Source organism: Copidosoma floridanum, unplaced genomic scaffold, assembly GCF_036245765.1.
Source record: "Copidosoma floridanum isolate Cflo_tuat_1 unplaced genomic scaffold, Cflo_Japanese_pri ptg000034l, whole genome shotgun sequence".
In the NCBI taxonomy this organism is placed as follows: Eukaryota; Metazoa; Arthropoda; class Insecta; order Hymenoptera; family Encyrtidae; genus Copidosoma; species Copidosoma floridanum.
Genome location: NW_028321911.1, coordinates 8,657,677 through 8,673,771, shown reverse-complemented (window position 1 = coordinate 8,673,771; position 16,095 = coordinate 8,657,677). Strand labels below are relative to the sequence as shown.

The 16,095-nt window shown below is 34.5% G+C and overlaps 2 protein-coding genes across 6 annotated transcripts in view; both read left to right on the top strand.

The window, feature by feature from the left end:
• The window catches only part of Lis-1 (LisH and WD40 domain-containing Lis-1), a 360,764-nt gene that overhangs the window by 278,551 nt on the left and 66,118 nt on the right, over nucleotides 1-16,095 (top strand). The gene's annotated exons all lie outside the window — the stretch shown is intronic.
• LOC149373267 (uncharacterized) lies at nucleotides 11,928-14,546 on the top strand. Its single transcript, XM_089597625.1, has 3 exons — nucleotides 11,928-12,083; nucleotides 12,156-12,282; nucleotides 13,696-14,546. The coding sequence occupies exons 1-3, from the start codon at nucleotides 11,928-11,930 to the stop codon at nucleotides 14,544-14,546; spliced, it is 1,134 nt and encodes a 377-aa protein (XP_089453751.1).

Sequence of the window (16,095 nt, the reverse complement as noted above, 5' to 3'; positions counted from 1 at the left end):
TAAAGAATATAAAACAGCTTTGTACACTAAAAATGCGTTGAAATCTATCGCTGCAGCTGATCTGGACCAAAAAGTTAGACAAGTAACATTAAACTCTAACAAATCAGTAGTTGTCAAAGGTGAGGCGCTACAAAATTTGAAAAAATGCCCTAATTTAGTAAAATTAGGACTTGAATTTAAACCCACTCAAAAGTTACAACCACGCATTATCATACATGGTATACCTGTTGAATACTCTAAAGATGAAATCCATAGTAGCCTTATAGCACAAAATCTTCGTGAATGTAAACAAGAGAAAATAAAAATAATATATCTCTATCCAGAACGTAACAAAAAACACAGATTGTGTGTGATCGAATTACCGCCTCAACATCGTAAAAAATTATTCCTTCAAGACAGAGTAAGCCTCGGTTGAGTCCAATGCAGGTTCAATGATCATGTATCTCTAGTGCAGTGCTACAAATGTCAAAAACTGGGTCATATTGCTATAAATTGCAATGATGAAGTGGTTTGTGGTTGTTGTGCTGACTCACATAGTACTAAGGATTGTACATCAAGATCATCTGAATGTTGAATTAACTGCAAGAATAATAAGCTTCACAATACAAAGCATTGTGCATTTGACAAAATTAAGTGTCCTACACTTCGTGCTGGTATACAACGTAGATCCCACACCATAAACTATGGCGAATAACACCACAAATGTAAACAGTAGCAGATTTATTATAGGACTTGTAAATGCACAATCTATACCTTATACCTTATACCAATCTATAGCTTACTTACATGACATTGAAGGACTTATCAAAGACTACAACATGGCCGTGTTTGATATTAGTAAAATATTTCTCAAGCCTAGTACACCAAGCAATTTATTTCATATACCGGGATATCGTTTAATTAGACATGATCGGATTACCAAAGATGCTGGAGTTGTGGCTATTTATGTTCAGGATTCACTCAAATGGAGAGTAATTAAAGTATCTGACACCCTACCTGTATATGTTAAACGTCTAGAACTCTTAATTGCAGAAATTAAAAGCAAGTACTTCACTATACTCTGTGTCGTAGTGTACAGCCTGCCTAAATCTGGTTTCTGAGCTGATGTTGAGACCGCAGTGATAGATAGTGCTTACGCACATGATCAGCTAGTTATAATAGGTGGTTTTAACATTGAGTGGAATGCTAATTCCACTAATAAAAATATTCTCAAGTGTTCTCTGAGTTCCATGGGTCTGGAGAGGTTGTCTTTAAATCACACTGATCATAGTGCAGAATCAGACTCTACAATTGATTACACCTGCTTAAATAAATTTCACTATGTAAAAACTTGTAAGCAACTGAGACAGCTATGGATTTCCGCACATGATGTTATCATGGTTGAGTTAGATATTCCTACATCTAGAGGACCTCCAAAGATCAAGAAATATCGATCCTACAAATGCATTGATGAAAATTAAGAGCTTAATGATTTGAGTGAAGTTGATTAGAGTTTCTTGCTAAATGTTTGTCTTGAGGACAAAGTGAGTCTTTTTACACAAAAATTAACCAGAATACTGGACCACCATGCGCCCTTTCGAACAGCAACCATGAAGAGTAAGCCCATACCCTGGCTTCCATCTGACATCAGGGAATTAATTGATCAAAAAGCGTAATCGGGTATGGCGAGATTATAGGCATTATAGAACTAATGAGTTCCATACTGCTTACAAACAACTGCGCAATGAAGTTAAATTGAATGTAAAGAATGACATGCAGGCAAATTATCGACGTACTTTTTTTAAATGCAAAACAACTGCACAAACTTGGAACACCATTAGGTCATTGGGTTCAATTAGCCACAATGAGCCCACTACAGATTTCCCTATACCTTCTACAGAACTTAACAAGCACTTAATTGAACCGCAAGAGTCTCGATCACTACCATTGCCCCAAGGACCGAGAATCTCATCAGACCATCGCTTTTACTTTGGTCAGTTAAATTATCAGATATATATTAGAGGCCTTCAGCTCTACACATTCTAATGCAACCGGAACTGATGGACTAAACCTAAGATTTCTCAAAATATGTCTGCTGGTTGTTTTTCCAGACGCATAGAAGCGAGCACTAGTCTTACCAATGCCCAAAAAGATTAATCCCAGTCTGGCAGGCGATTTCAGACCAATCAGCATATTGTGTACTTTGAGCAAGATTTTGGAGGCGATCAGTCACGAGCCTTTCATATGGTCAATATTGACTTACTTGTTGCCAAACTTTTGACCATTGTCTTCTCTGATATTGTGGCATCGTGGATCGGGTCTTACTTGACTGAAAGATCGCAGACCGTTTGTGCACTTACTGAAAAACTTTCTTAGACACTTTTTAATGGCTCGGGTGTGCCTCAGGGAAGTTAACTTGGACCATTACTTTTTAAAATTTTTTTCAATGATATTTCAGTAAATTGTAGAGATTGTAAGTATCATTTTTATGCTGACGACTTTTGTTTTTATATACAATGTAAGGCCCAAGAAGCCAGAAATATTATACAGAAGGCGAATAAGATTATCTCAATGTGGCTAAATATAAATGGCCTTATTGCTAATGATAAAAAAACAAAAACAAATTGGTTAGGCACCAGAGGTGTAAGTTTTTTTTTTTTATATTATAGTGCTCTACGTCTGGCTCCTTTAAAAAGGACACTACTATGGGCACTTAGCACTTGGGAAAGGGACAAGGAAAGGGATGGGAGGCCTCCCAATAAAGGAGGAGAGTAGGGGGGAATCAAGCAATTTTGCTGCGAAAAGGTCGCCTAAACCCTTCTCGAAGAGCATTGCGTGGTAAAAAAGCACATGTGGAAAATCACAGAGGTATTTGCCCGAAAAAGTCGCACTGGCCGGGAATCGAACCACGGCATCCCGTGTGACAATCCAGGACCTAGCTGACTAAGCTACCGCGCGTTCTTCAGAGGTATAAATAGTCATCTGTATGCAAAAGACTCATTACTTGATATATTATTTAGAGGTGTAATTATTTAATCCACTGAAAGAGTTAAGCTGCTGGAAGTCACGCTCGATAGTACATTGACATGGAGACCACATTGTACGATAGTTGCAAACAAATGTTACTTTACATTAGTCCAAATTAAGCTCCTTAAGGACAGTCTCTTGAGTAGCACTAGACTTCTCTCTGTACGTACACTTATATTTCCACACCTGGATTACTGCACGTCTCTCTTTGATGGTATATCATCCGAAATGGAGCTGAAGATGACTCGTTGCATGAATGCTACCCCTAGCCTCATTGATGATATTCGAAAACTTGAGCATATCATACCAGCTTATAAAAAGTATGATATTGTGTCATATTCTAACAGAAAAAGATATGTTATGCTTTCCCTTTTGTAAAGAATCCTTACATCACAAAAGCCTACATGTATTGCTAAACTATATACTTTTAAATCCGTCTCATCAAATGCAATCAACCTCAGAAATTCGAGTACTGCAGAGTTACTAGTGACGTGTGTTCATCTAGATGCTTATAGACATTCGTTCACCATTGGAGCTGTTATTGAATAGAATGTATTGCCTGCTAATCTACGATCTATCCAAACTCCAGCATTGTTTACAAACAGATTATTTAAATATAGCATTAGTGAAGATTTTAGACTTAAGTAATGAAATTATATATTATTTTATATGTTAATACATGTGCAATTAAGCTAGCCTATATTTTTAAAATTTTAAGAACACTGTAACCATAAGTAGATCTTATTATATTTGATTTTGACTATTTGATTTATTTTAAATTATTTTAACTATTATTTTACACTTTATCTCAATTAACTCTATTGTAATTTATTTATCTGTGATTTATCTTGCATTATTGTGACCTGCGTGTCACTAACTTTTTATAAACTGCTTTTAGCAGTCTTGTAAAAACTTGAGCCTAGGCTAATATGGACCGCAGGTCCTTAGCTTGAATAAATACACTCTACTTTACTCTCTCGCACTGACACACACAACACACGCCTTCTCTCCTTGTTCTTATCTTCTACTCTGGACTGCTGTCCAGGTATCCTACAAGTGCCCGGGCTGCTTGGTGGTCCTAGGGCTGCTGGGTATCCGTCGGATCGCTATCTCTCTCTTCCTATCGTCCTAATTCTCGCTCTCTCTGGGTGGCCGTTGTCCTTGGTATAGACACTACAGCTACGTCCCTTTTTCGTCCTAGCTTCTCTCTCTCTCCCTCTCTCACCATGACCTCCCAAGAAGTGACGCGCACCAAAAAAAAGGAAGAGAAAATGGTGACGCGCGAGATCTTATCTTTCTTTTCTAGAAAAACTAAATCTCTCTTGCTCTCTTTCTCTACTCTTCTCGCCCTCTCTATTCTCCTCTCAGGATGGCTCTCGATTCGAGACTAACTCGGCTAGAGTCTATTTCCTTTTTCGCAACTGCAGCGCCTGACTTGGCGGCCTTTCTCTCTCTCTCTCTCTCTCTCTCTCTCTCTCTCTCTCTCTCTCTCTTATACCCGAGGGCAGTAGCCTCGGCCTGAACAGAGTTGCGCGCGCATTCACTTAAGCTCTCTCTTCACTGTTGCTGCTGTATTTGGCGCGGTGTCTTCGTCTGCGTCGTCCTTATCCACCGAGCCACATAAAAAAAAAAAACAATTTCGGAAAAGTAAGCCTTTACCTGCGTGATGTCATATACATTGCGTCAGAAAGAGCAGCTAAGCCGGGAGGCCAGATTCTTCTCGTTACAGTATGTTCTAAAGAAACTCTGCATAAATGTAGTCACCAAATTTGAGCAAAATTGCATCTACAGATTTCGAGATAAAAATTTACAAAGTTTTCCTTTTACGTCGTCTTAACCATGGGCTTAAATGTAACTTGTCAAGAAAATTTTAGAAAAATCTTCATTACGCTTGACAAAACAATGAAAATGTTCTATGTAACTCATATGTTATTTATGACAAATTTCGTCGATACACGTGCAAAGTTTTAACAAAATCGTGTCTGCAGGTAGGGAGATATTTGCACAGTTTTAAATTTTCTTTCCAGAGCGTATCCTATATTCATATGGGGGACAAAGACAGACTGAGTACACTGTCTGTTGTCAGCTCAACTTTTTACGTGACATGATAGCTTTTCACAAAATCAGCTCTAGAAGCTGTTTTATTCAAAATACTGATCTAAAACTTGGTACAGCCCTTCATAAGATCTTGTTATTTAATGCTATAACATTAAAATCTCTAATTTCGAAAATTTGTTGCACGCTGTCATCGCAAAAAGATCAGATTGACTGAACCGTTTACTCCTTATTTTGCATCCCCCATAAAAAAGTATTAATGCTATTATATTTATACGACAAGAAACTAGATAACTTTAAAAATATTCTCTAGTTTTTTGTAGATATATTACTCATACAGTAATTTTTTTTTAAAGTATAACAGTAATACACTGATAAGTACTGGTGAGTTGAGCACAAATACATTTTCAGTTATCGAGAGAGTGGACGTTTTTTGGCCGGGTCAGCGCAGCAGACCCCTCCACCCCCCGCAAGAGCGATCTAACTCTTTTAACATGATCTATGTAATTCAGAAATTTGCTTTAGAATCATTTGATGGTTTTAGGGGAAGATTTTTACTAAGTATTCCGTATTTTAAAAAAATTTACAGGAGCATGATCTTTGAAAAAACTATTCTACTGCAGAAGGAAAATTTTTTTTTTAAAAAAGCTTTATACTATTATTATTAATATTTAATTAAAAGTGGCTAGTAACATACATCCTGAAACAACTATTAAAAAAAATTATGCACATAAACTACCGTTTTAATTCTAATACAGCTGACAAAGATTTTAGCAATTTTTTAATTAAAAAAAAAAATTAGGGAAATAAATTATTCGAAAGTATTAAACAGTATTTATTTTTAAGTCTAATTACAAAGGACCAAAAAAAAATTTAAGGGTAATGGAGTTTAAATACTATTATCACATGTACTTGGAGTCGCTTAATCTTAATACAGTGTCCGTTTTGCCGTAACACGTCGATTTTCTTTTTCACCCTTAAAATTCGTCATAGAATATCACATTCAGTCAAATTGCAACTTTTTTACGATAATGATCAGTATATGTATGTATATTTCCTTAAACACTTCAATTAAAAATACCCCATTTATAAGGCAAAGTCGCGCGTGTGTTCCGTTCTAGGCTCGTTGTGTCCTTCCGTGATTATTTCTCGGCGTCTTAATTCGGTAACGCTCGAGTACCTTGGTAACGCCCGACCCTCTCGATAGCGGTCGACTCCCAAAGACCGAGAGCGCGAATCAATTCTCGAATGCGTGGATGCCCGAACCTCGCGATTTGAGGCTCCCTGAACCTTATAATACCTTGTTCCCTACCTGTCCATGCTTTCTTGCTAAAGTAGCCTTGCTGTTACTAGGGAGAGTCAGTATGAGATGCGTTGCATATCGTACGTTACACGTCCGAGGCTGCGACGTCGTCACCCTCGAAGACGCTGACTTTTCAATGTATCCAGAGTTGAGCCTGTAGACTTGCTTACGATTGTGCGTATGTGTGCTGTGCTGTATTCTATTGTCTGTGTTGTTTATGTAGTTTAGTATTTCACACTCATCCTTCCATTCAACTGTAGAGAATCGCTGTTCCCTTTAAGAAATAATACTTCCGCTCTTCTAATAATTCGGTCTTCTCTCATTGTGTGTTAAGTGTATAACAATATTGATTTTGTATGCGCTTTGACTTATATAACAATTATATTTGAAATTGCCTCGAATTGGGCATCTGCTTGAGACTACTTTACATTAAGTGTTGTTTCACATACAAAATAATTGATTTAGAATTATACATTAGGTTATTTCACATAGGGTTACTATTTTGTAATTTCCCATACACCTATTAATCATTTGTTTATTTTGTAAAAAAAAAAAAAAAAAAAAATCCATACAATTTTCTTACCATTAGTATAAAAGAGAAAAGAAGATTCTTTCTTGTCTTTGTCTTACGGACTGTGCCCCCCGATACAGTCAAACGACTCCTAGCGCTCGTATCTACTTATTTTCTTATTGATTTATTTTATGTGCTGTGATAAGCGGTAGTACTTTTTTGCGTATAATTTAACTTAAAATAACTCTAATGTTATTACGTATTTCGGAAAAAAGAAGATTCTTTCTTGTCCCCGTCCTACGGCCTGCGCCCCCCGATACAGTCGAGCGACTCCCGGTGCTCATTTTCGTCTCATTAGTTTTTTAATTATAATAGCTAAAATTACCAGCTATTGTGATCGAGGATAGGTAGTTTTTTTTTTTTTTTTTTCTTTTTTTTACAATAAGCCTTAACATAATTTTCTCGACATGACATGTAAAAAAAAAATTCTTTCTGAGTCTTGTCCTACGGACCGCGCCCTACGATTCAGTCGGGTGACTCCCGGCGCTCATTCACGTTTTTTGGAACATTATAATCATCTACCACTGCTAACGGCAACTTTATTACTCGTCTAGAGGGTTGCAGTTGCCTCTCTGCTTGAAGTTGTACTATTGACGTATACTAAACTACTGCCAATTCTCATGTTTCTTTTCTCTTAGAGTTCCTTGTTTTCCTATAATTATTCTATAATATATTAACAGCAGAACCCCCCGATGAAGAAGGCACTTATATATAAGAAAAAGAAGCCCCATTGCTAAATTTATCAACCCTGTGATATATAAAACTGTTATCTATAAGTTTCTAACCCTGGTTCCTGCCTATGAGCATGCGTTTAAGTCCGTGTACTAAATATTTGCCCAGACACTATGTATACTCTATCGATGGCTATCTATTTTAGTGTATTACAGTATGAACCATACCCTTTTTTCTTATTTTTCTCCTTTTTTTCAGTGTCAAGCTAGGCGCTTGCCTCTGTCCACTCTCTTATCTAGTTCGGACCTTTGCTTACGCTCCTCACTTCCCTTACTACTGCTACGATCTCTTTGTAGAGTCTCTACCTCTGACTCAAGTCCTGTATTTATCGCACTAGAAACTTGTGTAAAAAGTGTATAATGTGTACTTTTACCTACGTCTTCTAAATGTAAATGGCCAAATTCACCATCTGTCGTAGCAATTTAATGAGTGTAAATATAGATTCCATTGTTTAGTGCAAATTGTACACAAATAATTCTCCTAAATTCTGGAGATAGCAGTTAAGTAAAATCGCTGTTCCCATAAATTGTTTGTGACTCCATTTTTTGTGACTTTGATTCTTTTGGCTCTCTGCATTTTTGTAATAAATAAGAGTTGCGCAAAATCGTTCGTAACTCAGCACTTGAGATATTGAGCTCGTACAACCATATAAAGCTGTGAAACAAACAGTTTCCGGGTCGGTCGGATGGTATTTCTGATATTTTTGTCAAGTTACTACCAGATTTTGCGCATTTATATGTTTCGCTTTGTGTTTCGTCTTTTCAATATTCCAGTCACTTATCTGGGAGTGCAGATTTTTCTAGCTGCTCATCGCGTTTGTTTTGTACCGTGTTCTCATTTTTCTCTGACTAAGCCATACTCCCCCCGTTATGTGTGTTTTTGTTTACTTCGTCTCTTGTGCGAAGCGCTGCTTTGTCTGTCGTTACTATCTTGCTAGGATCCTTCATATTTATCCTTATTCCTGGTCTGCCTTCTACATCTTGCTCTTTAATGTCGATCATAACTAGAGCATGCAATTCATCAGACTTTTCCTCCAATAAGTGATGTATATTGAGCTCTTCTTGTTTGTCTGTTAAAAATTCCTTCGCTTGTTTCGTGCTTCCTTCTTTTTCTCCTATATCGGCTCCTCTGTAATTGACTCTTGATTTTTATTTAAAATGCTAGGTAATGGTGTGCCACAATTTGAGATTATCATTTCTTTTGACGGATTCATCATCAGTTGCGTGGTTGAAAAACATGGTTTGTGTCTGTGCAAAGTGTCAACTTGTCGTTTATGTGGTTTTCGTAATTTTTCTTTTTAGAACGAAGTTCTTTATGTCGCGTTACTCGGGGGGCTGGAATTTTAAAACCGACAGATTTTTTTTTTTTTTAATCAGAAATCTTTTCCTCTCAAGTTTTTCCCCTCACCCCGTCCCCCCTCACCAAGTGTTCTCTACACACTTCCCCTCTCCCCACTATATATCTATATCTGCCAACCGTGCCCTCTTACTCTTCTCCACACCTTTACCCACCGTTCCCCTTCCCACTACCAAGCACCGAATATTTAAACAAATTTCAATTTTTTTCAAACAATAATTTTTTATTTGGAATTTTTTCCTCTACAATTCTAAAAAAAAAAAAAAAAAAAAAAAAAAAAAAAAAAAAAAAAAAAAAATTTTCCAGTAAAGAGATTTGAACCCTCGACCTTCTGCACATGAGTCCAGTACCTTACCCACTCTGCTACGAGCGCTGCCGACTGAGGCACTCGGTTTCTTGTACTTATCGTGTGGTTCGTTACTATAATATTCCATTCAAAAAAAAAAAAAAAAAAAAAAAAAAAAAAAAAAAAAAAAAAAAAAAAAAAAAAAAAAAATGGTTATGTAGATTGAACATAATAAAGCGCGTTATTACGCATTAAATATTTGTATTTTATGCATTTGATGCATAAAATACCGACCGATTTTTATTAAACCTGAGGTTTTTTTTGGCATTACAGTAATGCTAATAATTACTGTTATAAATAAATTATTTTTATTTTATATATAAATTATTAAAATAAACATATACGATAGAGTTGCACAACGTATCAACGGTTTTTAAGATTTTGAATTCGACTAACTAATTATGTCACAATGTCACATAATTATATAAACATAGTAATTTATTACATCAATAATAATAAATAAATTATGTAAGATCATTAGACATGTATATTTCGCGTTACATATTATTTTAATGGTTGTTAAGGGCGCTTATTTGGCATTTCATAAACAAATAATGGCAAAATGTCAGTAAATGATTATATGAATAATTTATATATATAATTCTATGTGAAATGTATTTCAAATAGTTTTCAAATGCCCGCTCAAAGTTTTTTTTGGCTCTCACATGGTGGCGCCGACTGTCATCAGTTATGAACTACGGCATCAACAGGCTTCTACAGACATTGCTCCCCTTTCTGACAGTCATCTTTGTAAGGAGAAGCGATTTTTAGTGCTATGTAGAAAGCATGTGTATTTCATTTTGAGGTTAATTGTCATCGTGTTACAACGTGTCAATGAGTTCAGTGTTAATATTTTGTGATAGTGATTTTCTGTAGATACAAAGTGCGTTTTAATCTTTAGTTTGCACGTGTTAGCAATAACTACGTCAATAGTTTCAGAATCTGTTTGTTCTTTAAATTTAGTTAAAATGGGAACAAGTCCTTCAAAATCAAAAACAAAAAAGTCAAAGGAATCGACTAAAAAACATTTGAGTAAATCTCCTCATAATGTACAAAAAAATTTTAATTCTCTTGAAGTACATAAATATACCACATCACAAACGAGTCCATATTTTGCCACCCCAAACCAGAATTTTACTGTTCTTAAAATTAATCCAAGCATAAGAGGAGACACGAGTCCATTTTTTGATTCCGAAACATCAGTTCAAAACAAATCAAATTCTGACTCTTCGTCTCAATTGTTGAGGCTACATCAAAGACATACAGTAACATTTCACGAAAACGAAAATCGACAACAAAATCAACAGCAAAATCAGCAACAAAAACAACGTATTACGTTTCAAGTAAAATCACAGGAATCTTGTGATAATGAGGATAAAACAAGAAGCAAATATTTTACAAAAAAACAAAGTCTATATCCTTCTTTACATGAATTGGAGAAAACACATACAGACATACTGATATCACAATTACGTACGCCTACATTACAATTGTCAAATTTACGAAAACGATATTCTGATGAGACATCTGACCAGTAAGTTTTAATTTTGTGAATAAACTTTTAAAGTACTTTTTAACAATCTACTATTTACTTTTTTTTTAGTATGTCTACGAATGCTACATATTGTCAAAGATATAGAAAAAAACTTAAATTACAAAAACAAATGTCTCAACTTAACGCTGCATTATCTTCACAGAATTGTGATCTTCAAAGGTTTTACGCGTAATTATATTTTTTACTTACAGTTAACGACAAATACATCTTTTGTATTTGCTACGAATTCGAAATTAATTTTTTAACGTAATAATATTTAAATTTGTATTAATTCTCGTTTTTAAACTTTTATTATATTATAAGTTTTCATTAATTTTTTTTTAATTTTTTTTTAGAGACAAACAAACCAATACTCAGGAGCCAAGACAAAACATATGCACAAATTTACGGATGAATGCCTCGTTACATGATGATCCATGCTCGATACAGGACTCTGTCTGTATACCGACAGAATTCAATAATACCCTGTATAAGTATAGTGTCACATGTGCTCAACCGGATCTTATTTTTAATCATTACAGAGATATTCCATCTGAGCCAGCTGGAAATTGTTTGTTCTATTGTTTTTTAAAACTTTTAAATCTTACGATTACACCTCTACAACTGAGACGGCTACTACAACAATCACCTTTTTTGTGTTTATGTTCGAATCCCAAAAGTGCAAATGAGATACTCTCTAGTGACCACGAGTACGGAGACATGGACTGCATATATATATTTGCAAGATTATATGATACAAATATATGCATACATTATCACTTTATTGATGTAAATATTAAAATGGAAAGACAAATCTTCGCTCATTTTAAAGTGAACGATTCTCCAAATTTTATCCATTTGCATCTAACAAACTTGCATTTCACACCATTAATTCCAGTTTCAAACATTAATTTACAATACAGAATTGATGTTGAAGACATTCGTGAGCCTTCTGATATTGTTTCGGAAATTGACGTTGATTCGGAAATAGATAATAATGCAGTTGTGGCGAAATATACGAACTATGATCAACACGCACAAGCACATTTCAATTTTTTTTAACACATTTTTAAAAAATACTTTTGGTCATTCTTGCGCAGTTTGCGATAGGCTTTGGTGGAAAAAAGATTTGAAATCATCATCCGCAGCACATGAAAATATTTTAAAAACAATTTTACCGGTAAATAATCACTTTTTTTTATTATCCTCTCAAACAAATTTTTATATTCAATAATTATTTATATTTTAATAGAATTTTGTTAGCGGCATTACTGTAGTGGCGATTTGTTCTACATGTAAAAAAAGTTTGGACAAACAAAAAATTCCATTATTATCCACATACAACGGATTTTCATATCCAGTCATTCCATCACATTTACCAGAGTTAAATCTTATTGAACAGCGACTTATTTCTCCAAGAATCCCTTTTATGCAAATAAGAAGACTCAGACATGTTCATGGCCAATTCGGTATTTATGGACAAATTATTAATGTTCCAATTGATGTTAAAACAACAGTCAATAAACTTCCAAGAAATATTCAAGATGACCATGCTTTTTATGTACACATTAGGAAACAGTTAATACATAAATCGAGTTACGTTCATGGTCTTGTAAAAAAAAGTAATATCAAGGACTGGTTAATATATTTAGTGCAGACACCACTGTACTTATTTTATAATATTTCCATCGAAGAGGAAGCCTTAAATAATTATTTAGATGATGCTGAAATTGATCATGATGAAGTTAGTGAACATGTTCGAAGGGAAGATAATCTGACAGCTCAACAACAAACTCTCATGTGGAATGAAGACAAAATGTTATACATTGCACCTGGCGAAAATAATGTGCCTATTAGTATTTTGTTTGATGAACACGCTGAAGAGCTTTCATTTCCAACCATTTATTGTGGACAGCTTAGAAATTACAAGGAAGGAGTTAATGTTACTTCATTTATGCAAGCCACCAGTGAACTTCGACGTACAGACCGTCGGGGTGCAGATCCACAACATCTTTTATATTTGGCTGTTAAAATTATGAGACAGCGAGTTCGAGATGCTGTTACTGTAGCTTTCAAACATATTGGCCTTGAAACTAATATTACAAAAGAGCAAATTCAATCGGACAGTTATATAAACAGTTGTATCGAAGGTAACATCGCTTTTCTTCGATGTATACCTAATTCTGCTTGGTATTGGGCTGATCGCAAAAAAGATCTTTTTGCGATTATTAGACAATTAGGTGCACCAACAGCTTTCATGACCATGAGTGCAAATGAAGTTGGATGGAACAATTTATTGAAATTATTATATACATTAAAACATAATGAAACAGAAGTTTCTGATGAATTTTTGGCAAAGCTACATTATATGAGAAAAGCCAAACTAATCAATGACGATGCTATTACTTGTGCAATTTATTTTAATAAATTAGTAAATTGTTTAATGAACATTCTGCAAAATAAAACAAACAGTCCATTTGGAAAATACCGGGTGATAGATTATTTTAAAAGAATAGAATTTCAACATCGAGGTAGTCCTCATGCTCATGTTCTTTTGTGGTTAGATAATTCACCTGCAAATTTATTAAAAAATGACGATGATGTAATCTATATGATTGATGAATTAGTTTCAGTAACAGCATCTGAAGCATCAGGAAATATTAAAGTTCAAACTCATAAGCACACTTTCACTTGTTATAAAAAAATGGATCCAAATAAAAAAGAAAATTGTAGATTTGGAGCACCTTTCATGCCATCTAAAAAAACTGTGACATTGATACCAATGAAAGATACTGATTCCAATTTTTCAGAAGAAAATTTTAATAATTATAAGAAACATTACAGTCTCATTCGAACTAATTTACAAAATTTCGATTATGAAGATTTTGAAAATTTTTATACTCACAACGACATCATGTCTGACGAACATTATTATAACATTATCCGTGCTGGCATCACTCGACCAAAGTTATTTTATCGTCGAACACCGTCGGAAAAATGGCACAATACATTCAATCCATTTGTTTTGCATCATTTAAAATCTAATATGGATTTTCAAATTATTCAAGATGAGTATTCTTGTGCGGCTTACGTTGTCGAGTACGTTAACAAACACAATCGAGGTATAAGTAATTTACAACGACAAATTATTGAAATTATGGATGAAAATCCTGAGTTTGATATAGTTGAAATTACAAGAAAAATGAGTGTTGACGTTCTTAATTCTGTTGAAATGTCAGCACAGGAAGCTGCTTGGTACTTTTTGCGCGAACCAATGGCCAAATCATCTGTAGCAGTCGTTTATATACCTACTATTCACCCTACAGAACGTATGAGAATAAGAAAAACTATGAAAGAACTTAATGAAATGGATGACGATTGTGTTGATATTTGGAAAGAAAATGTGTTTGATAAATACGAAAAAAGACCTGACAGTCTAGAAGACGTTACGTTGGCACAGTTTGTTGCTAAGTATTATTTGAATAATAAAGGAGAATATATTGAAAGACAAAAGCCTAGAGTTATTAGGTACCGCAACTACGATATGACTGACTTTAATGATTATGCACGAGAAATGGTACTGTTACACATTCCTTTTAAAAGCGAAGAAAATGATGTGTTAGCTGAAAATAAGTTCATTTAAATATATCAAGATAATGACGATTTAATTTTAGAGCGCAGAAAAGAGTTTAAATCTAACTTGGATATACAGAAAACTATCGAAATTTTCAAGCAGTTGCATAGAGAAAATGATGAAAACGCTGTTGAAGACGAAGATTTACAAAATCAAGCTAACATAATTTTTGAACCCGACCCGTATGAAAGATTGCTTCGCGATCCTGAAGGTGCTGTTAACACTGATTTGCAATGTGCATCTTTAAATAAACTTGGTGTCATAGCAAAAAAAAGAGAAAATTTAATGGATTCTGAACAGTTTTACGACTTAATGAGATCTGCAAACAAAGAGCAAAGAGAACTCTTAGATACCATTATTGATCATCTTCAGAATAAACATGAGTCACCTTTTCAAATATTTTTGACTGGTCCTGCTGGGTGTGGTAAAACATTTGTTATAAAACTAATTATGGAATTATACAATAGGTTCACTGATACCGATGGTTATTGCAATGCTTACATAACCTGTGCTTCTACTGGTAAAGCTGCTGTAGCAATTGACGGTACAACCGTTCACACTGCTCTCAAAATTTCTCTTTCAAATCTATTACCGTTATCATCAGAACTTTTACAATTATACAGATGTCTTTTTAAATACGTTAAAGTACTTATCATTGATGAAATAAGCATGGTCAGTGCAGAACTCTTGGTTAAGATTGACACGCGTCTAAAACAAATTACTGGAAATCATAAAGATGATTTTGGAAATATTGACGTTATTTTTATTGGCGATTTACGTCAACTCCCACCAGTAAGATCAACGCCTATTTACAAATCAATTAAAACTTGTCTGGTTGGGCGTTATTTATGGCGAAAATTGAAATTTTACCATCTTACTCAAGTAATGAGGCAAGCTAATGAAACGTTTTCTTCTATATTAACAAAAATTGGCAATGGTGAAGTATTATCAAATATTGAACTTGATATTCTTGAATCAAGATTTTTCACAAAAGCTGAAGTTCAAAGATTGTGCCCTGATGGAGTTCGTTTATATCTTAAAAATGTAGATATTAATAGTTACAATAATGAAATTTTACAACAATCACCACACAAAATTATTTCTACAGCTAATGATGTCATTGTTGGATCAAAAGATGCTCAACAGGAAAGTGCTTTTAGACAAAAAATACACAAAATGTCAGTAATAGATACAGGTGGTTTACCTTACATTATTACTTTTGTTAAAGATAAGTATTATCTCATTACTTCAAACATTTATGTATCTGATGGCTCAGCCAACGGTGCTGTTGGTAAGTTAGTACATTTAGATTTCGATAAAGATAATATTGTTTGTCGAGTATGGTTACAATTTCCTGGTAACATTAAAATTGGTGAAAAAATCAGAAAAAAAGCTGCTTCATTCGCTATAAAAAATGGGGTTAATAGATCGGCCGTACCGATCAATCTACGAACATCGAATATTTCTTTAACAAGAGACAATAAAGTTACTGTTAAACGAAAACATTTCCCATTGATAGCAGCTTGTGCTATGACAATTCACAAATCACAAGGTGGAA

Coding starts and splice junctions, on each gene's coding strand:
- LOC149373267 (XM_089597625.1), top strand. CDS start 11,928: ATGATCAACACGCACAAGCACATTTCAATTTTTTTTAACACATTTTTA. Junction 12,084..12,155: donor TTTTAAAAACAATTTTACCG/GTAAATAATCAC, acceptor ATATTTTAATAG/AATTTTGTTAGCGGCATTAC. Junction 12,283..13,695: donor AGTCATTCCATCACATTTAC/CAGAGTTAAATC, acceptor CAATGAAAGATA/CTGATTCCAATTTTTCAGAA.